We start from the raw sequence: 22893 nt of genomic DNA on the forward strand, positions 1-22893 counted from the left end.
TGCCAACTCTTATCTTCATGGCTTTCCTGATTCTCAGCTTATATCTTTGATCTGTGGAGTACTTTACCCTTTCTTCATCCTTCAACCAGAATGTAATTTTTAAAACATTCTTAGTACTCTTGATTAACACCACTTTCATTACTCTCTTCTCAAATACTGAGAATACATGATTCGAGTCTTCCACTTGCAATGTGCTGTCAAGCTATATAACTCTTGCAGCTGCCTTTTTATTGTCTGAAAGAATGGACCATGCTTCTTTTCTTACACATAATGTTTGTTCAGTTAGCATTGTATTCTTCACATGTGACTTTTTTTCTCTGATTGTAAACTCTCAAGGGCAAGGACTCTCCATTTCTCTTTGTACAAGACAGGGAAACCTTGATAACAGAATAGGATATATAGGTTGATTACATTTTCTGGATATCCCCAGCATTAAACTGAAAGCCATTTTCCTTTGCATACTTTTAGCTTCAGAACTTTTATTGCATTTTCTTTTTATTAGTGAATTGTAGTGAGCCTGCTTGAATGCTTAGTGACTTAATATTTGACTTTCTGAGGCTCACAGTTAAAAACATTGGTAATTGTAGTTGATGGGTATTTTATATTGCCTCTGATATTAGTTAATATGTGTAGAACATTTGTTATGTGCAGAATACTTTGCTAAGCATTGCATATATTATGGAAGTAGCATTTGTTATTAAATATATGTTAGCTTGCTTTTATGAGCAGATCGCATTCATCTTTGATACAAAGAAATAAAATTATTGTATTATGCATAGTTAGGCACTTACATCTTATTGCAATAAGTAAACCAGTAGATATGTGTCACTTGACTATTCTTGTGAGCTTAAAAGGAACACACACTAGTGAGGCCATATTTCCAGGCTAGAATTAGATATACTGTTTTCTCCTGCAGTTTGCAGTGTCTGTCTTATTTTGTGTTGTAAGTACATTAAGTACTTACAAAAAAGGACAGTGCATTGCAGAGAAAGCAGAGCAGAAGGGAAGAACTCCTCCCTGGTGGGACTAGAGAAGGGGCATTAAAGTAGGCCGGTAAGAGAGACAGGAGTAGTGATCATTACATTACAAAACAAAATAAACATTTCATTAACTGGATACTTTCAAACTTTTCAGATTTGTTTAAGTAAACATGCATGATATATCTAACCAAGAAAGACAGATGTGTTTGATTTTTCTGTTACAGAATTTTTTCTGTGTTCTTGAACATGTTTGCTATGTATTTCTTTCTCCACAGACTCAAAAAAATGCCTCAGTCAATGCCAGAATATGCTCTGACTAGAAATTATTTGGAACTTATGGTAGAACTTCCTTGGAACAAAAGTACTACTGGTAAGCCACAAAATAACACCATTTTTGCAGTCTAATTGTCACTCAGAAAGCTTATGCAATTTTTCATTTCAAATTTACTCCACTGATTGTCTTACTGTTAAATTATTTTTATTTTTAATTTTTTGAAACCATTTTATTGAAGTGTGATTGGCATACAAAAAGCTGTATGTATTTAATGAATACATTCATCTCAGTGAGTTTCAGAATAAGTATGCACCCACAAAACCATCACTATCTTCATAGCCATAAACATATCCATCACCTCCAAAGTTTCCTCCTACCTCTTGTGATTCTTATTATTATCATTATTATTGGCTTTTTTCTTTTGGAGCTGGTAAGAACATTGAATATAAGGTCTAATGTTAAATTGGACTGTAGCAAATTTTAAATATACATTACAGTATTGTTAGCAATAGGTGCTTTGCTTTATAGTAGATCTCTTGAACTTATTTATCTGGCATAAATGAAACTTTGTTCCCTTTAACCATCACCTCCCATTTCCTTCTCCTCTCATCCCCTGGCAACTACTAATCTACTCTCTATTTCTATAAGTTTGACTATTTTAGATTCCGCATGTATTAAATAGGTGAAATTATACAGTACTTGTCTTTCTGTGTCTGGCTTATTTCACTTAGCATAATGCCCTGTAGGTCCATGCATGTTGTCACAGATGGCAAGATTTCCTTCTTTTTTAAGGCTGCATAATATTCCATTGTATGTCTATACCATATTTTCTTTATTCACTTATGTGTCAATAGACATTTCCGTTTTTTCTGTATCTTGGCTATTGTAAGTAATATTGCAGTGAATGTGAAAGTGCAGATATCTCTTTGAGATCCTGATTTCAGTTCCTTTGGCTATTTACCCAGAGGTGGAATTGCTAAATCATATGGAAGTTCTATTTTAACTTCTTTAGTAACTTTCATACTTTTTAGTAACTTTTCATAATGGCTGTACCAGTTTACATTCTGAACAACAGTGTACAAAGGTGCCCTTTTCTCCATAGCGTCACCTTCACTAGTGATTTTTTTTTAGTAATGGCCATTCTAATAGGCATAAAGTGCTTTCTCATTGTGGTTTTGATTTGCATTTCCCTGATGGTTAGTCATGATAAGCACCTATTTGATTTTTTGCTATTAAGTTGCATGAGTTCCTTATGTATTTTGGATATTAACCCTTTATCAGATATACAATTTACAGATATTTTCTCCCATTACATAGGTTGACTTCTCATTTTGCAGATTCTTCTTCCTGTTTAAAAGATTTTTAGTTTGATATAATCTCACTTGTTTATTTTTTGCTTTTGTTGCCTTAATGTTGGTGTCATATCCAAAAATATCATGCCCAGACCAATGAGGAGCTTTTAAAATATACTTTCTTCTAGGAGTTTTATGGTTTCAGGTCTTACATTTAAGTATTTAATCCATTTCAAATTAATGTTTGTGCAGTGGTGTAATATAAGGGTTCAAGTGCGTTCTTCTGCATGTGGGTATCCAGTTTTCCCAACAACATTTTTTTGAAGAGACTGCCCTTTACCTATTGTATATTCTTGGTGCCCTTGTTGAAAATTGGTTGACTTTCCAGGTAACCTTATAGGGTTTATTTCTGGGCTCTTTTTTCTGTTCGATTGGTCCATGTGTCAGTTTTTGTGCCAGAATCATACTCTCTGATTACTGTAGCTTTGTAATATGACTTGAAGTCGGAAAGTCTGATGCCTCCAGCTTTGTTCTTGCTCAAGATTGATTTGGCTGTTCAGAGTCTTTTGTAATTTCTTTTTCATTTTAGGATTTTTTATCTATTTTTGTGAAAAATACCATTAGAATTTTAATAGGGGTTTCATTGAACTTGTAGATTGCTTTGAGTGGTTTAGGCATTTTAACAATATTCTTCTAGTCTATGAAGATGTAATATCTTTCAATTTATTTGTGTCTAACTTCTTGTATCAGTGTTTTATAATTTTTAGTGTATAGACCTTTCACCTCTTTGGTTAAATTTGTACCTAAGTATATCATTCTTTCTGAGACTATTGTAAATGAGATTGTTTCCTTAATTTCTCTTTAGTTATTTATTTTTGAGATGGAGTTTCACTCTTGTCACCTAGGCTGGAGTGCAGTGGCATGATCTCAGCACACTGCAACCTCCACCTCCCAGGTTCAAGTGATCCTCCTGCCTTAGCCTCTCAAGTAGTCTTGATTACAGGCACCCGCCATGATGCCTGGCTATGTTTTTGTATTTTTAGTAGAGACATGGTTTCACCATGTTGGCCAGACTGTTCTTGAACTCCTGACTTTAAGTGATCCACCTGCCTTGGCCTCCCAAAGTGCTGGGATTACAGATGTGAGCCACCATGCCCAGCCCTTAATTTTTCTTTAGAGAAAGGTTTTTTTGTGTGATTTTTTTTTTGAGCCTCAGTGAAGTGTAATTGACATACAGTACACTCACAAATGTAATATGTACATTTGATGAGTTTTGATTTACGTATACATCTGTAATACCATCACCTAAGATGATAATGAGCATAACCATCACCTCCAAAAGTTACCTTATGCTCTTCGATAATCCCTTCCTTCTTCCCCACCTATTTCCTCCTTGCTTCCCAACCACCAAACAACCACTAAAGATTAATCTGTATTTTCTAAAATTTTATGTAAATGGAATCATAGAGAATGAGCTCTTTTTTCTGGCTTCTTTAATTCAGCATGATTATTTTGAGGTTCATCTATGTTGTTATTATAACAGTAATTTGTATCTTTGTATTGCTGGAGTTGTATTCTGTTGTATGGATATACCATCGTTTATCAGTTCACCTATTGATGGACATTTGGGTTGTTTCCAGTTTTTTGGCTATTAAAAATAAAGTTGACTGGGCACAGTGGCTCACACCTGTAATCCTAGCACTTTGGGAGGCCAAGGTGGGTAGATCATTTGAGCCCAGGAGTTTGAGACCATCATGGGTAACATAGGGACACCCTGACTCTATTTAAAATAAATAAAATAAAAAATAATATAAACTAAAATATTTAATACAATAAAATATCAAACAATAAAGCTGTGAACTGTGGTAGTAAATTTATTTTTTAATTTATTTAATGTTTGCATGTCATGACAAAATACTGCTTTCTAGTTGAAATATTTCTTGGTACTCTGAGATGCCATGTGTGTCAGCATTAGAGATGTATAGCAGCCATGTATCCATGATGAAAATAATTCCATTATTTAGCATTTCAACAAAGAACTGGAGATGAGTAAATTATGGTATAAAAGGAGTCACGTTAAGTTCCTAAACCATTACTACATAGGATTATGTCTAGATAATTGTGAATGTGGCTATAAAACCATGAAAATGCCATTGATGCATATTTATAATTTTTTGAGACGGACTCTTGCTCTGTCACCCAGGCAGGAGTGTAGTGGTGTAATCTTGGCTCACTGCAGTCTCCACCTCCTGGGTTCAAGCAGTTCTCCTGCCTCAGCCTCCCAAGTAGCTGGGATTACAGATGCTTGTGCCCATACCCAACTAATTTTGGTATTTTTACTAAAGACAGGGATTCACCACGTTGGCCAGGCTGGTCTTGAACTCTTGGCCTCATATGATCTGCCTGCCTTGGCCTCCAAAAGTGCTGGGATTACAGACCTAAGCCAGTGTGTCCAGCCTTAATGTCTTTTGTTTGTTTGTTTTTTTGACAGTGTCTCGCCCTTTTACCCAGGCTGGAGTGCAGTGTGTGATCTTGGCTCACTGTAACCTCTGCCTCCTGGGTTCAAGCGATTCTCCGGCCTCAGTCTCCTGAGTAAATTGGGATTACAGGTGCCTGGCACCATGCCCAGCTAATTTTTGTATTTTTAGTAGAGATGGGGTTTCACCCTGTTGGCCAGGCTGGTCTTTTAACTCCTGACCTCAGGTGATCCTCCCATGTTGGCCTCCCAAAGTACTGGGATTATAGGTGTGAGCCACCAAGCCTGGCCCCCCAATTCATAATTTTTGAAAGAGAAGTTTAGCTACCAAGTAGAGATCTCAGATAGTAATCAAAAGCAGAAAGTAAAGTAGAGAGGAATGAGTTGTAGGAAATAGTTTACAGATTTTCCCATCTTAAATAAGAGGAATCAGTAGATACCATTTCAGTTTTCAAATTATAAATAGAGAAATTTATATTGAAATTTACATTTTTTTAATATGTCACAATGTGTTGTTCAAGACAGGAAGAATGCTTTCTGAATCACTGAAAAGAATAATTAGAAAAATATATCCTGTATGGAAAAGATAGAAAATAATTTATATGACATGGAAATTATCTTTCCTTAAAAGATTGAAAGAACTTTTAAAATTGTCTTTACTTGGCCTACTTCTTGAAAAAAATATCTTTGCAGTTTTCAGTCTTTTCTAAATTACCTTGACTTTTATTCTTACCTTACTGAATGTGTTAATCATGAATGGATAATGCATTATAACAAGTACCTTTTTACGTACAAGATGATATTTTGATGGAAACTTTCTCTTCTTGGACATGATGATATTGATAACCTAACATTGAACCATCTTTGCATAACTAAAATAAATCCCACTGAGACTTAGTAGATTATTCTTTTTTTTTTTTGAGATGGAGTTTCGCTGTTGTGACCCAGACTGGAGTGCAATGGCACGATCTCGGCTCACGGCAACCTCCGCCTTCTGGGTTCAAGCAATTCTCCTGCCTCAGCCTCCCAAGTAGCTGGGACTACAGGCGCGCACCACCGTACCCAGCTAATTTTTGTATTTTTAGTAGAGATGGGTTTCACCTTGTTAACCAGGATGGTCTCGATCTCTTGACCTCGTGATCCACCCGCCTTGGCCTCCCAAAGTGCTGGGATTATAGGCGTGAGCCACCGCGCCCGGCCAGTAGATTATTCTTTATAGATTTGATTTACTAGCATTTTAATATTTACAGCTATAGGAATTAGTCTGAGGTTTTCTTTTATGTTTACTGTGGTAGGTTTTAGTGTCAGGGCTAGCATTGTGAAATAATTGAGAAACTTTCTCTCACTTATTCTTGCCATTCGTTGGTTGGGTTCTAGGGCCAGGAAATGGGGAAGAAATTTTAGTTCTTCCCTTTCTACGTCACTCACCTAGAACTCTGATTAAAATCAGTAGTACTACAATTAAATTATATAGTTTACTACTTAGCTAAGTTTTTGGGGGAACTAGCTTGGGAACCAAATTACCATCCCAGGCTATTTTTCCTCCTTTATTAAAATGCTTAGCACATTCTACATTATTAATTAAAAGAGTGGATTCGTGTGTATTTCTCTCTCCCATCTTCTTTTCACTGTTAGTGTGATCATGCGGCTGTGTATTATCCCCTGGCAGCCATCCAGCTAGTGAATTCATTTTGGCTTCTGTTACCAGGCATTTAATCTGAGCGTTTTAAATGCTGAAGCATATTAGTAAACCTGTTGAGCTTGGCTCTAGAAACAAAGCCTAACTCATACACTTCTGGTGAGACTTTGATACAGCTTTCTGTATGGCAATTAGGCAATTCTTTACACCATCTTTTTTTTTTTTCTTTTTGATCCAGCACTTTGTTCAAGGAAGATAAGCTGAACGAAATCATTGCAGATATATGGGAAGATTTAGTTACAGTGATGCATAGTGTGAAGCGTTTTTTATAAGTGTAAAGATATGTAAACAAGTTGAATGCTCAGCAGTAGGGAATTAAATGAATATAGATAATTAAGTAATGGAATATTAAGTAGCCATAGAATATTACTGAAAAACACATGTGACAGTGAAAGTTGTCTGTAATACATTAAGTGAAAAAACGTCTTACAAAACTTAAAGGCCCCATAAAATCCCATTTTGAAAAGTAGGTTTGTAAATGCACACATACATGCTGGAATAATACATACTGAAGTAAAGGTAGTGGTGATCTCTTGAGGGCATGAGATTATGGATAATTGTTTTCTTCTTTTTTATTAGTGTTATCAGCTTTTCTGGAATTAACGTATATTGCTATTGAACTAAGGAAAAAATCACCCTTTTTAAAAAGGAACAAATGCCAGCACACATAGAATATGTAGAAATTATATCTCTATAAGAAGTAACATATGGCCAGGCACAGTGACTCATACCTGTAATCCCAGCACTTTGGGAGGCCGAGGTGGGTGGATCACGAGGTCAAGAGATCGAGACCATCCTGGTCAACATGGTGAAACCCCGTCTCTACTAAACATACAAAAAAAAAAAAAAAAAAAAAAACTAGCTGGGCATGGTGGCGCGTGCCTGTAATCCCAGCTACTCAGGAGGCTGAGGCAGGAGAATTGCCTGAACCTAGGAGGCGGAGCTTGCGGTAAGCCGAGACCGCACCATTGCACTCCAGCCTGGGTAACAAGAGCAAAACTCCATCTCAAAAAAAAAAAAAGTAACATATAACTAGAAAATCATTCCAAGTAAAATGGTATGAACATTGAGTTTTTAATTGTGTAGTACCTACTATCTCTGGAGACACTGAGTCTTAAGCAGAAAAACCAAACCAAATTTAGATCATTTAGAAGGCTCCAAGACTGTTCTTACCACATCTATTTTCAAAATATGTATATATTGCTCTCGTCATGCTAGAAAGGAGTTCTTTAACTTTAAATTTTTATGTGTTCTAATTGTTTCTGTTGGGTTATTTAACAGATCGCCTGGACATTAGGGCAGCCCGGATACTTCTGGATAATGACCATTATGCCATGGAAAAATTGAAGAAAAGAGTACTAGAATACTTGGCTGTCAGACAGCTGAAAAATAACTTAAAGGGCCCAATCCTGTGCTTCGTTGGCCCTCCTGGAGTTGGTAAAACAAGCGTGGGAAGATCAGTGGCCAAGACTCTAGGTCGAGAGTTCCACAGGATTGCACTTGGAGGAGTATGTGATCAATCTGACATTCGAGGACACAGGTAGAAAGCTTCTCTCAATTTAGTCTCTGATTCCTCTTCTCTTTAATTGACAAAGCTCCCTAAAAGCTTGGGCATAGCATACATCTATTTTCCTTAGAGTGCTATTTGTGGTACTTTGAATGGAAAGAGCATTTATAAGACTTATCAGCTAGCCTATAGCCTCTAAGCATAATGATAAATCCAAACTAACCTTGATTTATATGACAGTGGGTACCTACTCTGTACCTCAGCTTTCCTGGAATCTCATTTGGATATAATTGTAAGTTATGATTGGATATTATTGTGTCTTTATACCCTTTTCAGCTCAGTAGCATTCCGTACATAATGACCCCTAATTCTTAGAGTTAAAAAAAAAATAACTGCAGTAGGGAGGGCTAATAGGAGAAGTTGAGAAGTCTTTGATAACAAACGTTCGGATTGCAGTCTAAACCTTCTTTTATGAAGTTGGTTTCTATTATGAATATGAGTAACAAGGATAAATGTTAGCATAATTATCAAGGCTTACTCTTGCATTTTGGACTCACTTTCTATTAAAAAAATAATAATAAACTATAAGAACTGTCTCTCCAGGCTGGGCACAGTGGCTCACGCCTGTAATCCCAACACTTTGGGAGACTCAGGTGTGTGGATTGTTTGAGCCCAAGAGTTTGAGACGAGCCTGGGCAACAAAGGGAAATGCTGTCTCTACAAAAATTAAAAAATTAGGCAAGCACAGTGACATGCTCCTGTAGTCCCAGCTACCCAGGAGGCTGAGATGGGAGAATCTTTTGGGTCTGGGAAGGTCCAGGATGTAGTGAGCCACGATTGTCTCACTGCATGCCAGCCTGGAGACAGACATTGTCTCAGAACAAACAAACAGACAACAACAACATAACTGTCTCGGATTAATCTGACATTATTAGCATCAGATTTGCAAGTTGCCTTCATTGTTCTCGCTGATCTTTCTGTTGATCTGATGGAAGGTGCCTTGGGAAAGCATGAATTTACATTTCATGGTTTAAGGATTTCATAGCAATTGTAAGTTCTAAGAAAACATACCTATAGTGTATGTGTTAAAGAACGTATCTAAATGTAGGAACTGTGAACTTCTTATAAAAGAATATGATGCTTTTTGAATATCTTGTTTTCTCTTTGCCTTATTCAAAGGAATCCCTATCCATAGACAGGGATGGGAAGCTGTTTGAGAAATTTTTCTAGGAGAAATGGCTATTTTTATTCTCTTTTATTTGCTCGCTTAAAATTCTTAGGCATTAAAAAAGAATCATTACTGGCCTTGCATGGTGGCTCACACTTGTGATTCCAGCACTTTGAGAGGCCGAGGCAGGCAGATTGCTTAAGCTCAGGAGTTCAAGACCAGCCTAGGTAACATGGTGAGACCTCATCTCTAAAAAAATAATAATACATTTAAAAAAAGAATCATCACAAGATTTTAGTAAACAATGAGGGGTGCAGGTCAGGGTAGAGAATTTATTTGGGTGATTTCTTTGAGCAATTTCCAAAGATATTTTTGTTGCCTAGACTTCTTATTCTTGCATGTACCACTAGAGGCTGTAGTTTGCTTTCGAAAAGGAATTGGTGTCACTCTTGAACGAAACTTAAAGAATCTGTATCTGTGTCTAGGGCCTAAATCTTCTAATTTTAGTCACAGAGTAAGTATTTGATGGGATTTACAGAGTGAGTTTGTGGAATTAATGCTATTGACATCATCACCACATAACATGTAGGTAATTTATTCTTATTTGTTCTTATTTCTTTTCACATTGGTATTGATTATTTGATAAGGCTTGGAAAGCACTCATTCAATGCCTAGCACACAGTGAGCATTCACTAAAAATTAGCTTTAACCGTTATTTTAATTCTATTAATAATTTCTCAGGAGGACAAGTTTAGATTTACAAGCTTCAGTATGACTTTTTATAACTTTCAGTCTGATTTTTCAAATTGCCTTCTAAAATACTTATCCTATTCTCAGCATTATTACTTAATTTATATGGCAAATTTTGGGAAAATGCATTTTTCCGTTGCCCTTTAACGGACAATGTATAGTGTCATGATTCTCACTACTTATGAACATTGTTGGATTAAAATAAATCTGTTTTAAATCCTTACTGACATAGAAAATTTGTTTTTTTTTTCAAGTGAACATGCTTTTGTGTGTGTGACTATATTAAGAAAATTGAGTCTAAAGAAAATAAGAATTGACATTGAGTCTTTCGTAAAAGGAGGTCATGTTACAATAACAATTGCCTAAAATATTTGTAAATATAACCTTTTTAGAAATGTATATATGGAGGCTGTGATTGCTGCCAAGTAAAAAGTAATAAGGATTTGTTTTGTGAATCGTTCCGTTCAGCCTGATTTGAGATACACCTTGCTGGTAAGTGTTACCTAGCCAGCAGTGTACAGATGTTTGATTTACTACTACGGTAACTAGCCCTTGTGCTGTTGGGGACATACTACCCATCTACCCCATACATTATTAAAGCCTGTGAAAATTTTTATTTCAAACCCTGTTTGGAAGCATGTGGAGAGTAGTGGGGTTCAGTTGTTGAGGGATGGGTGAGGGCAGAGCATGCACTTAGGTCAGGGTTATGAATTGAAGGTGAATAGGAGGAGAAGAGAAAGAACAGCCAACAGTTCCAGCACAACCATGGGTGTGCCTGTGGGAACTTGTGGTTCCATGTGACACTTGAGGCATTTGGGAGACACCCAGGTCTTGGCATTTGAGTACCGGTCACGTGCTCATAGTTAGAGTTCATGAAAAGTTTTGTTTTTCCTCAGCCTCTGAGTAGGCATCAGTGTTCCACAGTCTAGGACTAGCCAAGGAAAGAGAGAGCTGCTTTGTTATCGCCCTTGCTTTTCCTCTCGATTTTGCCACTCACTCTCACTATGGAACTCTGGCCTTTTGCTTAAAGTACCTGTGAATGAGAAGGAGGATGCTGATAAGTTGGGGATTGATTTTAAAAACAAGCAAAGATATATTTTTTAGGGTTAAATGATAATGAGGTGGGAGATGGGGAAGAAAAAGAAAGGCTTGCCTTACATTTAATCTTAAACTTGGAAAATAATAGTGATCTGACTAAACATTAGTTCATTTTTGTCTGTATTATTTTGAGTAGCTTAACGGAAGAATAATGTTTATGTTCCCTATTAACTCACTCAGTTTTTCAGTCTTCTCAACATTTCTCATTCGGGTTTATCTCCATTGTGATTTTTATGTCCACTTTATAAGCCACAAAATACCCGTTCCCTTCTATAAGTTTCTACAACTTAAATTTTTATATTTAAATATTATATTTAAATAATTTGTATCAATTCACACAAATTTTATATAAAGTAACTTCTTTTAGGATTAAGTTTTATGAATCATGTTTGCATAATTGTTTTTCATTTGTTGTTCTTTGGTAAACAGAATATATTATTGATCATAATATTTCTAGGAGTTAATTGATATTAAACAGCTGGTAAAGTATATCTAGGAGTTAAATATCCTAGAAATACTTTACCAGCTATTTATTTAGATAATAAAATTATGTTATCGTGAGAAATACTTGGCTCATTTGCAAACAAGATGAGAAGGAAAATGAACTTGTGATTGCCACATTGAGACATTTTCCTATGGAACCTGAAATGGTAAAGTTATAAATAAACTATTTTATTATTAGTTTCTACAAGGGAAAAATAACTGAAGCAGCTAGCTTCTCATATATTTTTTAGCATAGTATACCAGATACTTGGCTCATTTGCAAACAAGATGAGAAGGAAAATGAACTTGTGATTGCCACATTGAGACATTTTCCTATGGAACCTGAAATGGTAAAGTTATAAATAAACTATTTTATTATTAGTTTCTACAAGGGAAAAATAACTGAAGCAGCTAGCTTCTCATATATTTTTTAGCATAGTATACCAGATATTATGGTTTGCCCACTATTCTTCTTTCAGCTTGTATTTGCATGTAGCTCTTCTTTGCTTCTCTAAAACTTAGGTTTATTTTAAGTCCTCAACCCACGGCTTCCTCTGTTAGTATAAATGCAGTCAGTCATGATTTTACTCTTCTCTAAACTGACCACCTATTGTGCTCCTTTATAGAATATGGGCCTCTGGCATTTCTACCATACAGCTGTAGAGATGAAACATGAATACGTTTATAAAAAGTACAAGCTTTCTCAGGCAGGGGATTTATTGTATATCTTCTTTATATACCACATGGTGCTTATTTAACATGGTGCTAAACATGGTGAGTGCTCGATAGGTGTTTTGTAATTCATATAATATTATCACATAAAATTTTGGAAGTTATGCAATCCTTTCGATGATTACACTTATCCAAATTAGTCTATAAAAAGATTTAGGAATGACTGCTAGAAGAAGAAGAATTGCATTTGTTTAGACATGCTATTATACATTAATATCCCAGTTTCTTAAAGACACTTTTTCTTTTTGAGATCATTAAGATCATTTTTAAACTGATTACATTTTCCTGTTTGAGATGCACATGCGCGCGTGCACGCACACACACACACACACACACACCCTCACTTGGTAGAAATGTGAAAAATAAAAAGAAAAAAAATTCTCATGTTTTTCTACCATACAAAGGTAATCACTGTCAGTATTTCATTTTGTTCTGCCAGACTTACTAGATTTTAAGTAACAGAATTATAATCCTGTCATTTTCACCTAATATTATAACACTTAAACTCTTTTATATTCCAGATTCTTTATAAATTTTATTTTAATGGTTTGCATTATAGCCTGTGGAAGCCCTTTAATTGACTAGGTAGAAAAAGTGGATGGTGAAATGACGATGTTTTTCTCTGTTGCCTGCTATAAAAGTCATTTGTAAAAGTTGCTTCCATGAGGCAGAAATGGAAGTGGGACTGAAATTCAGGTGTACTGATTTCTGCTCTTGTACTTTTTCCAGGAAGCCAGAAGTAGACTTTAAGTAGCTGTTGCTAATAACCATGAGCATCACTGGAAAGCTCACTGTGTGCCAGGCACTGTGCTGTGTGCTTTGCCTGTGTTCTCTCATGATCCTTATGTTAATATAACCCACCAGGTTGGCACTGTTATCCCTATCTTATAGTTAAGGAAACAGAGGCTTAGGTCAAGTAATTTGTCCACAATAGTATTCAGAAGCTTGTGCTATATAACCTTAAGAGTTACATAGTCAAACCTGAAAAGCTGCTTTGAGTGCTGGTATGATGGTGGGGAACAGCCTTACAGCTCTATATCTAGCCTCTACTCTGTGGTAAAATCCCATCTGTGTCATAAAAGTACCCACTGGCTCTTTAGAGGAGGCTATCATACCTATGAATAAAAACTAGGTCATAAGTAAGCATCAGATGAATTATGGGGCCAGTAAATGCTGTAGGCATTGCATTATTAGAGCAATTACTTTTTGAGAGGTGGTCAGAAAAAGTCTCTTAGAATTGTTGGGATTTATATAGGCAGGAAAAGAGGTATTAAGGGCAGGAAGACACCATATTAACAAAGGTAAAAATGTTTAAATGGCGTAATAGGATCTTGATTGTGGATGAAGCAAGAAAGTAATGGCAGCAAGTTGGGAAGACGAATGGGGGCTGGATTGTGAAAAGCCTCAAACTCCAGACAAAGGAATTTGAACTTTATTCTGTAGGCTCTGGGAAGCAATAGAAAGTGTAAGAGGAATTGCTTGTATACAGTGTGACTAGAATCCAGGATTCCACTTTTTTTTAGAAAGGGTACCTGCCTAGAATATTATTTTCTCTGTGACTTTAGATGTAGAATTGTCAGTACCAGTTTTTGAGATTTACTCATCAAAAAAGGAAAGGCAAATAAATAACTGCCGCAAAAAATGAACCATTAGAGGCTTTGAGATTCTTTTAAAAATTCCCTTCCCTACCTCTCTTAAAAATCACAGTAATGGCAAATCTGTAAGTTCTCTATAAAAATAATTTGATAGACTTTATCAATTCTGAGTCTTGTCTTTCCTGTACCTGATTCTGAAATCTTGAATGTGCTAATTACTTATATTAACAGGATAATGTTTATTGTATTTGGTTCCCATGCCTTGGTCAGTTTTCCCTGATGAAAGGCATTCCCATGATGTTTTTAAGGCTTGCTTGTCTTTTCAAAGATCACTCTTATTTACTCTGTCCTACTTTATACCAGTCATGTGGCAGAATTGAGGCCTGCTCTGTGAATCGGCTTTGTGCAGATCATGAGATAACTGCGGCTGTTCCACTAATCATTGATTATTTTCTCCTAGGCAGTCAGGCTTTTATGCCTTTTCAGAAACAGCATTTGCTTTGCACAACATAGACATCAAGGTTGTAATTAAAATTAGTAAATTGCTGCTTTGAGTTTTGCTGTCTCTGTAAAAAAGGCACCTGTTTTGGTTTGATACACATGTATGTTTTTATTTCATGCCACACTCTATATCTGTCATAATTATGTGGGTGATTCTTGTCCAAATATGAAAAAGCCGCCTCTCACATTTTAACACTCAACAAAATATATGGCTGGCTGAACATAGTTAATGTCAATCAGTGCATATGCGATTAATACAGTTTTGTTCAAAAGGCCAGAATAATGGAATTCTGTTGTAAATACTATTGACCCCAGATCCTCTTACTGTAATTAACAGATTATTACCTCTGAAAATAAAAGATACTCAAGTTTTTCTTTGTTTGTTTGTTTGTTTTTGGTCTACATTCTGAGTGACTCTTTGAACTGATTTAAATCTCCTTCATGAAGATGATGATGTTTTAGCTGGCCTTGGGGCAGCCATTTCAGTGTGTATAAAGGTGGTTGTGTTGGGTAGGGGGATGTTCTGAAAAATCATGGAAACCATGGAATTCATAGGGTACTTCAGACATTTTGGAATCCTGAAGAGTAAGAACCGTAACTGGTAATTCAAGTGTTGTATTTCATGGGCAACTTGCAGCCAGAATTAGTAGAAGATTAGAATTGAATGTAATAACTTTCAGTCTATCATAGTGCCTTTTAAATACATAGTACTTCTTTGCTATATTATTGTGATGGCTGAATGGTCTTTTCACATTCCTATGTTTTTATTTCTAAATGGTGTCCCTCCTGCCTCCTGACATCTCACACTGTGAATGTGCCTCTTGCTTACTGTAGGCGCACCTATGTTGGCAGCATGCCTGGGCGCATCATCAACGGCTTGAAGACTGTGGGAGTGAACAACCCGGTGTTCCTATTAGATGAGGTTGACAAACTGGGAAAAAGTCTACAAGGTGATCCTGCAGCAGCTCTGCTTGAGGTAAGATTCGGAAAATTCCCTGTCTTCATACTGGAAGACTATGGAGAAGAGTTGATCATTATATTCAGGTGATATACACAGTGGTGTAGCTTTAGTTATGGGAAAAATAGTTGGATACTGGCTGAGGGCTGAGCAATTTGGCATTTAAATTAAAATGTTTTTAAGATTTCTTTCACTAAGTCCCCTCGTTTCTTTTTTTCTTTTCCTTTTCTATTTTAATCAAATAGTTTAACAAAATTTTGTGCACACTTATTATCTGGAGACCTACATAGTTATGACAAAAAACAGCAAGGAAATCTCCTTCTCCCTGGGGTCCCCCATGTGCTCGTCTGCACTTGACCTCTTTAGCTTTTAGTTGATTAATCCCATTTTCAAAATAGCATGGCTTTCTTGCACTTCTTGATATTTTTGTTTTAGTTTTTGTCATTTTTCTATAGACCACCCCCAACAGGAGATGAAGATTTTTACCATTTTCCTTCCCTTTGTCCCCACTGTATCATTTTTATACCCCAGATCTCTCAAAATGAACTTTATCTTATTTCTGTTCCATCCATATTAATATTTACATTATTGTGATTATGTAAATGCTTTTCACGTTAGGAACCACATGGTAAACTATGATCATTTTTTCTGTTCCTGTTTTTGTTTTTCTCTGCATGTCTTAAAAATCTTTTTAGATTCAATTGTCTTGTTTCTTTTGTTTACTTTTTCAACAGTCGTCTGATTCTGTCAAGACATTTAGACGCTTTAGGTGTTCTATCCATTTTGTCTTCTTAAGCTTCCGGTCTGAACTAGTTGTTTTTGACATCCAGTTTTATGGCTGCCTTCCTAGGTTCTCCTTCACCTCTCACTATATTGGATTTCCCATCTCCTGTATTCCATTTTCTTGCTCTTTCTTGGTCCATTCTCTCATTTTTGTGGTGTTAATTCCCTCATAGTTTCCTGAGGAAGCTTGCATGAGTGGCAAATGTTTTAGACTTTGCATATCTGAAAATGTCTTTATGTTTCCCTCATACTTGATGAGTAATTTGACTGAGTATAGAATTCTGGTTGGAAAGAATTTTTCTACAGAATTATACTTTGCCTCCATTTTACTTCACTTTCCCATTTCCAGTGTTGCTGTTGGTAAGACTGATTCCATTCAGTTCCTATCCTTTGAGACCTGTTTTATCCTGAAAATTTTCAGGTGCTTCCCTTTATCGTGGGATTCTGAAATTTCATAGTAATCTGCCTTGACATGGGTTGCTTTTAATGCATTTTTGCTCATTCTTTTAAGATTCTTTGAATTCTTCCTATTCTTTGGTTCTAAAATTTTTTCTTAAATTTTTTAATGCATTTTTGCTCATTCTTGAATTCTTCCTATTCTTTGGTTCTAAAATATTTTCTTAAATTTTTTTATTGATGATTTTTCCTATTCTTTTTTGGAACACCCATGACTTGGATGTTAGGTTTCTGACTTTGTTGTTTTTTCTCTCCCGTTAGTCGCCACTTTTACGTTTTGCTCTACTTTCTGTGCAGATTTTCTCAGATTTATCTTTTAAAACCCCTCTGAGTTTGTTATTTCAAAAAGTTGTTTTCTCTGCATGTTATAGTATCCTGCTCTTATTATATAGTTGTAATATGTCTTATCTCTGTAAGACAGATACTTACAGATTTTTTTTTTTTTGAGACGGAGTTTCGCTCTTGTTACCCAGGCTGGAGTGCAATGGCGCGATCTCGGCTCACCGCAACCTCCACCTCCTGGGTTCAGGCAATTCTCCTGCCTCAGCCTCCTGAGTAGCTGGGATTACAGGCACGCACCACCATGCCCGGCTAATTTTTTGCATTTTTAGTAGAGACGTGGTTTCACCATGTTTTCCAGGATGGTCTCGATCTCTTGACCTCGTGATCCACCCGCCTCGGCCTCCCAAAGTGCTGGGATTACAGGGTTGAGCCACCACGCCCGGCCGATACTTACGAATTTTTTTAAATTTTACTTTTCTCTCTGACCACTTGGTATATTAAAAAGAAAAAGAAAAAAAATTCTGGACATTTTTGTTTGTGTATTCATATTTAATAGTAAGGAACAAAAAGGCTAATTGGAAGCTATGAGCACAGGAGTGGGGCTTACCAACAGTGAATTCCACAATAGAGTTGCCTGGCTGGGCTGTTTGGTTGACGAATCTTCTATAACTTTAGGTCTTTTTTCTTAGGATGTTCACATTCCTCAGAGAATCACGAGAGTCACGTCTCTTGCCTTAAGAATGAAGGCCTGGCTGCTGATATTCTGGGAACCTAGTCGGGAAGAAGGATTGGGGTTGGGGAGTATCACTGCATTCTGCATCTGTATATATGCATTCACCTGAGCTCTTGTTTTCAAGAGTGTGTTCTTCTCAGCTGTGCCCAAGGTCCCCTGTGTAGAGAACCGCTGTTTTATGTTCTTAAGAAAATAAACTTACAGTGTTTTGCTGGGATAGGGGAGGGAATCTGGACTCTGACTGCTTCCTAAATTTATTCAGCCAGTCCTCCTTTTTTTTTTTTTAGCACATATGTTCCTCCTCCCTTTTACCCTTAAGATGTTATTAATGCAAATTGATTTGTAAAATTGAGGAAAACTTACTTTGTGAAAGTCTTTTTTAAATCTTGTTTATTTCTGTGCTTTGAGCTCCTTCATGCTTCCTGTTTTTTCTGTTTCTTTTGATCTTAGGACAGGATGGCCTGGGACAGGTGTCTTACTAAGCAGGAGACCATACATTCTGGTTTGCCTGGCACATTCCCGGTTTATGGTTAATATTAATCGTGTTCTTTTTTAGTCTCAGAAGTGGGTTTTGTTTGGACATTTAAAAACTACATTTACCTTACTTAAGAGCCCTGGTGTTTGGAGGTAAGCGTTTGATTTGGTTCAGTTTTGCTGTTTTTTTTCATAAGATCATTCATTACCTTCTGGCTCCATAACTGGTTTACTCTGGTTCATTTTACTATGAAGAGTAAAATAGTGAACATTATTTTAAGATTTTAATAGTTTCTTATATAATATCTTTAGACTTTCAGTTTAATTTTCATTGGGACATTTTTCAGATTATCTGGCAGATTCTCCCATTAGACAATTATTGTTATCCTGTTGAAAAGAATTTTAGAGCACTCCCCTGACACTTAAACTTTTTCAACAACTGTTTTGAAGCAAGTTCACAAAAGACAGCTTCATAAGTAGTAGGAGATGATAAGTCCCCTGTTTATTTTTTCAGTTGATATATAAGGTATTTTAGGTCTTCACCTATATATACTTTGTAATGATTCAATAATATTTGTTAAATTGATCTTTGATAACAAGCAGCTAGCATAATGATATTTTCTTGTCTGATGTAGACCTTGGTACTCACTTTTTTGGCAATCAATTTATTAGCATTCAAAAATAAAAGTATGAAAACCTCAAATGATATCTTAAAGTAAATGCCCCCTGGACCCATGTACTAATCACTGTAGTTTCGTTATGAATAGCATTGGTTTCTTAGAGACTGTCAATAATATAAAATAAAACAAGACATACATATGGAGGAACTGAGTATCTTGGTACTTGATATCCTCTTCCTTTCTACTTGTCGAAGTCCTGGATAGAAACCTCAGACCTCACAGGTTGTTGAAACAAGTAACAATGCATGTTGAAGCACTCTATAAACTGTAAAGTACTCTACAGATGTTAATTTAGTATCCACTGATATTTCTTCTGTGTCCATTTTGAAAGCCACTTGCTGTTTTCATCACCACTAGATTCACTTAAAGTAAGAAAAAGAAGAAATTTAATTACACAACACTTTACATGAGAAGTAGAACATTATTGAGAGTTTGGAGACCCAAGTATAGTTTTATTAGCTTTCCACATAGAAAGCCTACTTTTAAAAAATGATATTTAAAAAAAAAAAAAAACTAAACAAAAATGATATCTAGATATTATTTGTAAAATGTATAAGATTATTTTGTGTTTAAGCTAATTTATATTAAGGTAATGTAGGCTAGATGTGAAGTATGTAATAGTAGATATAAATATAAACTAGAGTAGTCACTCCAAATAAAAAATAAACTTTTTCTGCTGTATATTCTTCTTGCTTTTATATTTATTTATAAAGAATATACCCATTTCCTTGATCTACCATGCAACTGTTGCTTATGTAAAACAGAATATGTTTCGCGTTACTACTTAATATTATCTAATAAAGGAATATTCAAAATTTAGCCTCTTTTGAAAGTTTATTGAACAAATATAAAAATAGGTTCAACTACTTGATAAACAAATGGTGGCAGACACTAGAATATGGGCAAGTCTGTAATTGAGTAGCATTAAAATATGAGATAGAAGGAAAGTAAGGGCTTGTATTTAATTAATAGACTTGAAAGAAAATTACAGAATTATTTTCTTACCAGATCTATGTTATATTTATAATTGACACATGTCCAGGTTTTATTGTTAAAATGAGTGCATTTTTCAAATACATTTTTTTGTGAATGGGCAAATAAAATGCATGGATACTATATTAGTTTTCTATATAGATAATAATATTTACAGTTCTAAAAACAGATATTTCCCAAAATAGAGAAGTCACTAGTCTAGACATAGCAAACTTTCTTTAAAACTGAAGTTCTTACTTAGAATTAGATCGTTAGTAATTATATCAATAGTATATTTACTACTTAGATACAGTAGGCATATGATCTTCTGATTGGAGCTATACATTTATTGTCCAAGAATGTCAGAATAGAGGGACTTAGACATCATCTAATCCAGCTTCCACCTCTTAAGGATAAAAAACTTAAGGCCCAAGGTATTATCTTAATTTTTTATTTCACTGCATGCTATATTAATGATGTAATTTCCAAAAATCAAGTGGAGTAAAAAATGCTTTAAATAAAGCATATCTTCTTTTATTGTGTTGTGCTTCATTGTACTTCCCAGATACTGTGGTTTTTAATGATTTAAATGTTTATGCCAGGCCAGGCACAATGGCTCATGCCTATAATCCTAGCACTGGTAGGCCGAGGTGGGTGGATTGCCTGAGCTCAAGAGTTCAAGACCAGCCTGGCTAACATGGCAAAACCTCATCTCTACTAAAAATACCAAAAAATTATCTGGGCATGGTGGTGCATGCTTCTAATCTCAGCCACTTGGGAGGCTAAGGCACGAAAATATCTTGAACCCGGGTGACAGAGGTTGCAGTGAGCTGAGATCGCACCATTGCACTCCAGCCTGGGTGACAGAGTGAGACTCTGTCTCAAAAAAAAAAAAAATGTTTATGGCAACCCTGTATCGAATCTATTGGCACCATTTTTCCAACAGCTTACTTCATGTCTGTATGTCACATTTTGGTAGTTATTGCAATATTTTTAACTTTTTCATTATCATTATATCTATTATGATGATCTGTTATCAGCGATCTTTGATGCCGCAATTGTAATTGTTTTGAGGCACCACAAACTGCACCCATGAAAGACAGCATACTTAATAAATGTTGAGTATGTACTAACAGCTCAACCACCCAGTCATTCCCCCTTCTGTCTCCCTCTCCTCTGGCTCCTATTCCCTGAGACACAACAGTATTGAAATTAGGCCAAGTAATAGCCCTGCACTGGCTTCTAAGTATTGAGGTGAAAGGAAAGTCACACATCTCTCATTGTAAATCAAAAGCTAAAAATAATTAACCTTAGCGAGGAAGGCATGTTAAAAGCCTAGATAGGGTGAAAGCTAGGCCTCTTGTGCCAGATACCAAGTTGTGAATTCAGAGGGAAAATTCTCAAAGGAAATTAGAAATGCTATTCCAGTGAACATACCAATGATAAGAAAGTAAAACAGCCTTATTGCTGATATGAAGAAAGTTTTAGTGGTCTGGATAAAAGATCAAGTGAACCACAGCATTCCCTTAAGCCAAAGCCTAGTCTAGAGCAAGGCCCTAACTCTCTTCAATTCTATGAAAGCTGAGAGAGGTGAAAAAGCTGCAGAACAAAGATTTGAAGCTCACAGAAGTTGGTTCATGAGGTTTAAGGAAAGAAGCCGTTTCCACAACATAAAGTGCAAAGTGAAGCAGCAAGTACCAAAGTATTATAGAAGCTGCAGCATGTTTTCCAGAAGAACCTAGCTAACATCACTGATGAAGGTGGCTACTAAACAACAGATTTTTTAGGTAGATGAAACAGTCTTATGTTTTGTTGGAAGAAATGTCATGTAGGACTTTCATAGCTAGAGAAGTCAATACCTGGCTTCAAAGCTTCAAATGGCAGGCTAACTCTTGTTAGGAGATAATACAGTTAGTGATTTTAAGATGAAGCCAGTGCTCATCTTAAATGGTTGACCATTCTGAAAACCCTAAGGCCTTAAGAATGGTGCAGAATCTACTCTGCCTTTATTCTGTAAACGGAGCAACAAAGCCTCGGTGACAGCACATCTGTTTATAGCATAGTTTTACTGAATACTTTAAGCCCACTGTTGAAACCTACTTCTCAGAAGAAAAGAATCTTTTGAAAATATTACAGCTCATTGTCAATGCTTCTGGCCACCCAAGAGTTGTGATGGAGATGTACAAGGAGATTAATATTGTTTTCATGCCTTCTAAAACAACATTTATGCTGCAGCCCACGTATCAAGGAGTCATTTCAACTTTCAAGTCTTTTATTTAAGAAACACATTTTTTTAAGGCTACTGCTGCCATAGATTGTGATTCCTCTCATGCCTCAAGGCACAATTGAAAACCTCTGGAAAAGATTCACCATTCTTGATGCCATTAAGAACATTCGTGATTCATGGGAGAAGATCAAAATATCCACATTAACAGGGGTTCAGGAGGAGTTGATTCCAGACCTTATGAATGACTTAGAGGGGTTCAGGACTTCAGTGGAAGAAGTTACTGCAGATGTGTGGTAGAAGTAGCAATAGAACTAGAATTAGAGCTCAAAGATGTGACTGAAGTGCTGCAATCTCATGACAAAATTTGAACAGATGAGTTGCTTCTTATGGATGAATAAAGAAAGTGGGTTTCTTGAACTGGAATCTTCTCCCAGTGAAGATGCTATGAACTTGTTGAAATGAAAACCTTGATGCTGTGAACCTTGTTGAAATTCTAAAGGACTTAGAATATTACGTGAACATAGTTGATAAAAGGCAACAGCAGTGTCTGAGAGGATTGACTTCAATTTTGAAAGAAATTCTCCAGTGGGTAAAATGCTGTCGAAAGCAATGCAGGCTATACGGAATTCTTTCATGAAAGGAAGAGTCAATAGATGAAGTAAATTTTACTGTTGCCTTATTTTAAGAAATTGCCACAGCCACACTAACTTTCAGCATCCACCACTCTGATCAGTCATCAGCCATCAATATTGAGGCAAGATACTCCACCAGCA

General features: G+C 36.0%; 1 protein-coding gene across 5 annotated transcripts in view; it reads left to right on the forward strand.

Moving 5' to 3' along the window:
• The window catches only part of LONP2 (lon peptidase 2, peroxisomal), a 141045-nt gene that overhangs the window by 18543 nt on the left and 99609 nt on the right, over nt 1-22893 (forward strand). For all 5 annotated transcript variants that reach the window (XM_035281945.3, XM_008985826.5, XM_008985827.5 and 2 more), the window contains 3 exons: nt 1256-1350; nt 8003-8261; nt 15390-15531. In XM_035281945.3, coding sequence (XP_035137836.1) covers nt 1256-1350; nt 8003-8261; nt 15390-15531 — 496 coding nt within the window. The remainder of the gene's footprint in view (nt 1-1255; nt 1351-8002; nt 8262-15389; nt 15532-22893) is intronic.

This window comes from Callithrix jacchus, chromosome 20 (assembly GCF_049354715.1).
Source record: "Callithrix jacchus isolate 240 chromosome 20, calJac240_pri, whole genome shotgun sequence".
NCBI classification, from domain to species: Eukaryota; Metazoa; Chordata; class Mammalia; order Primates; family Cebidae; genus Callithrix; species Callithrix jacchus.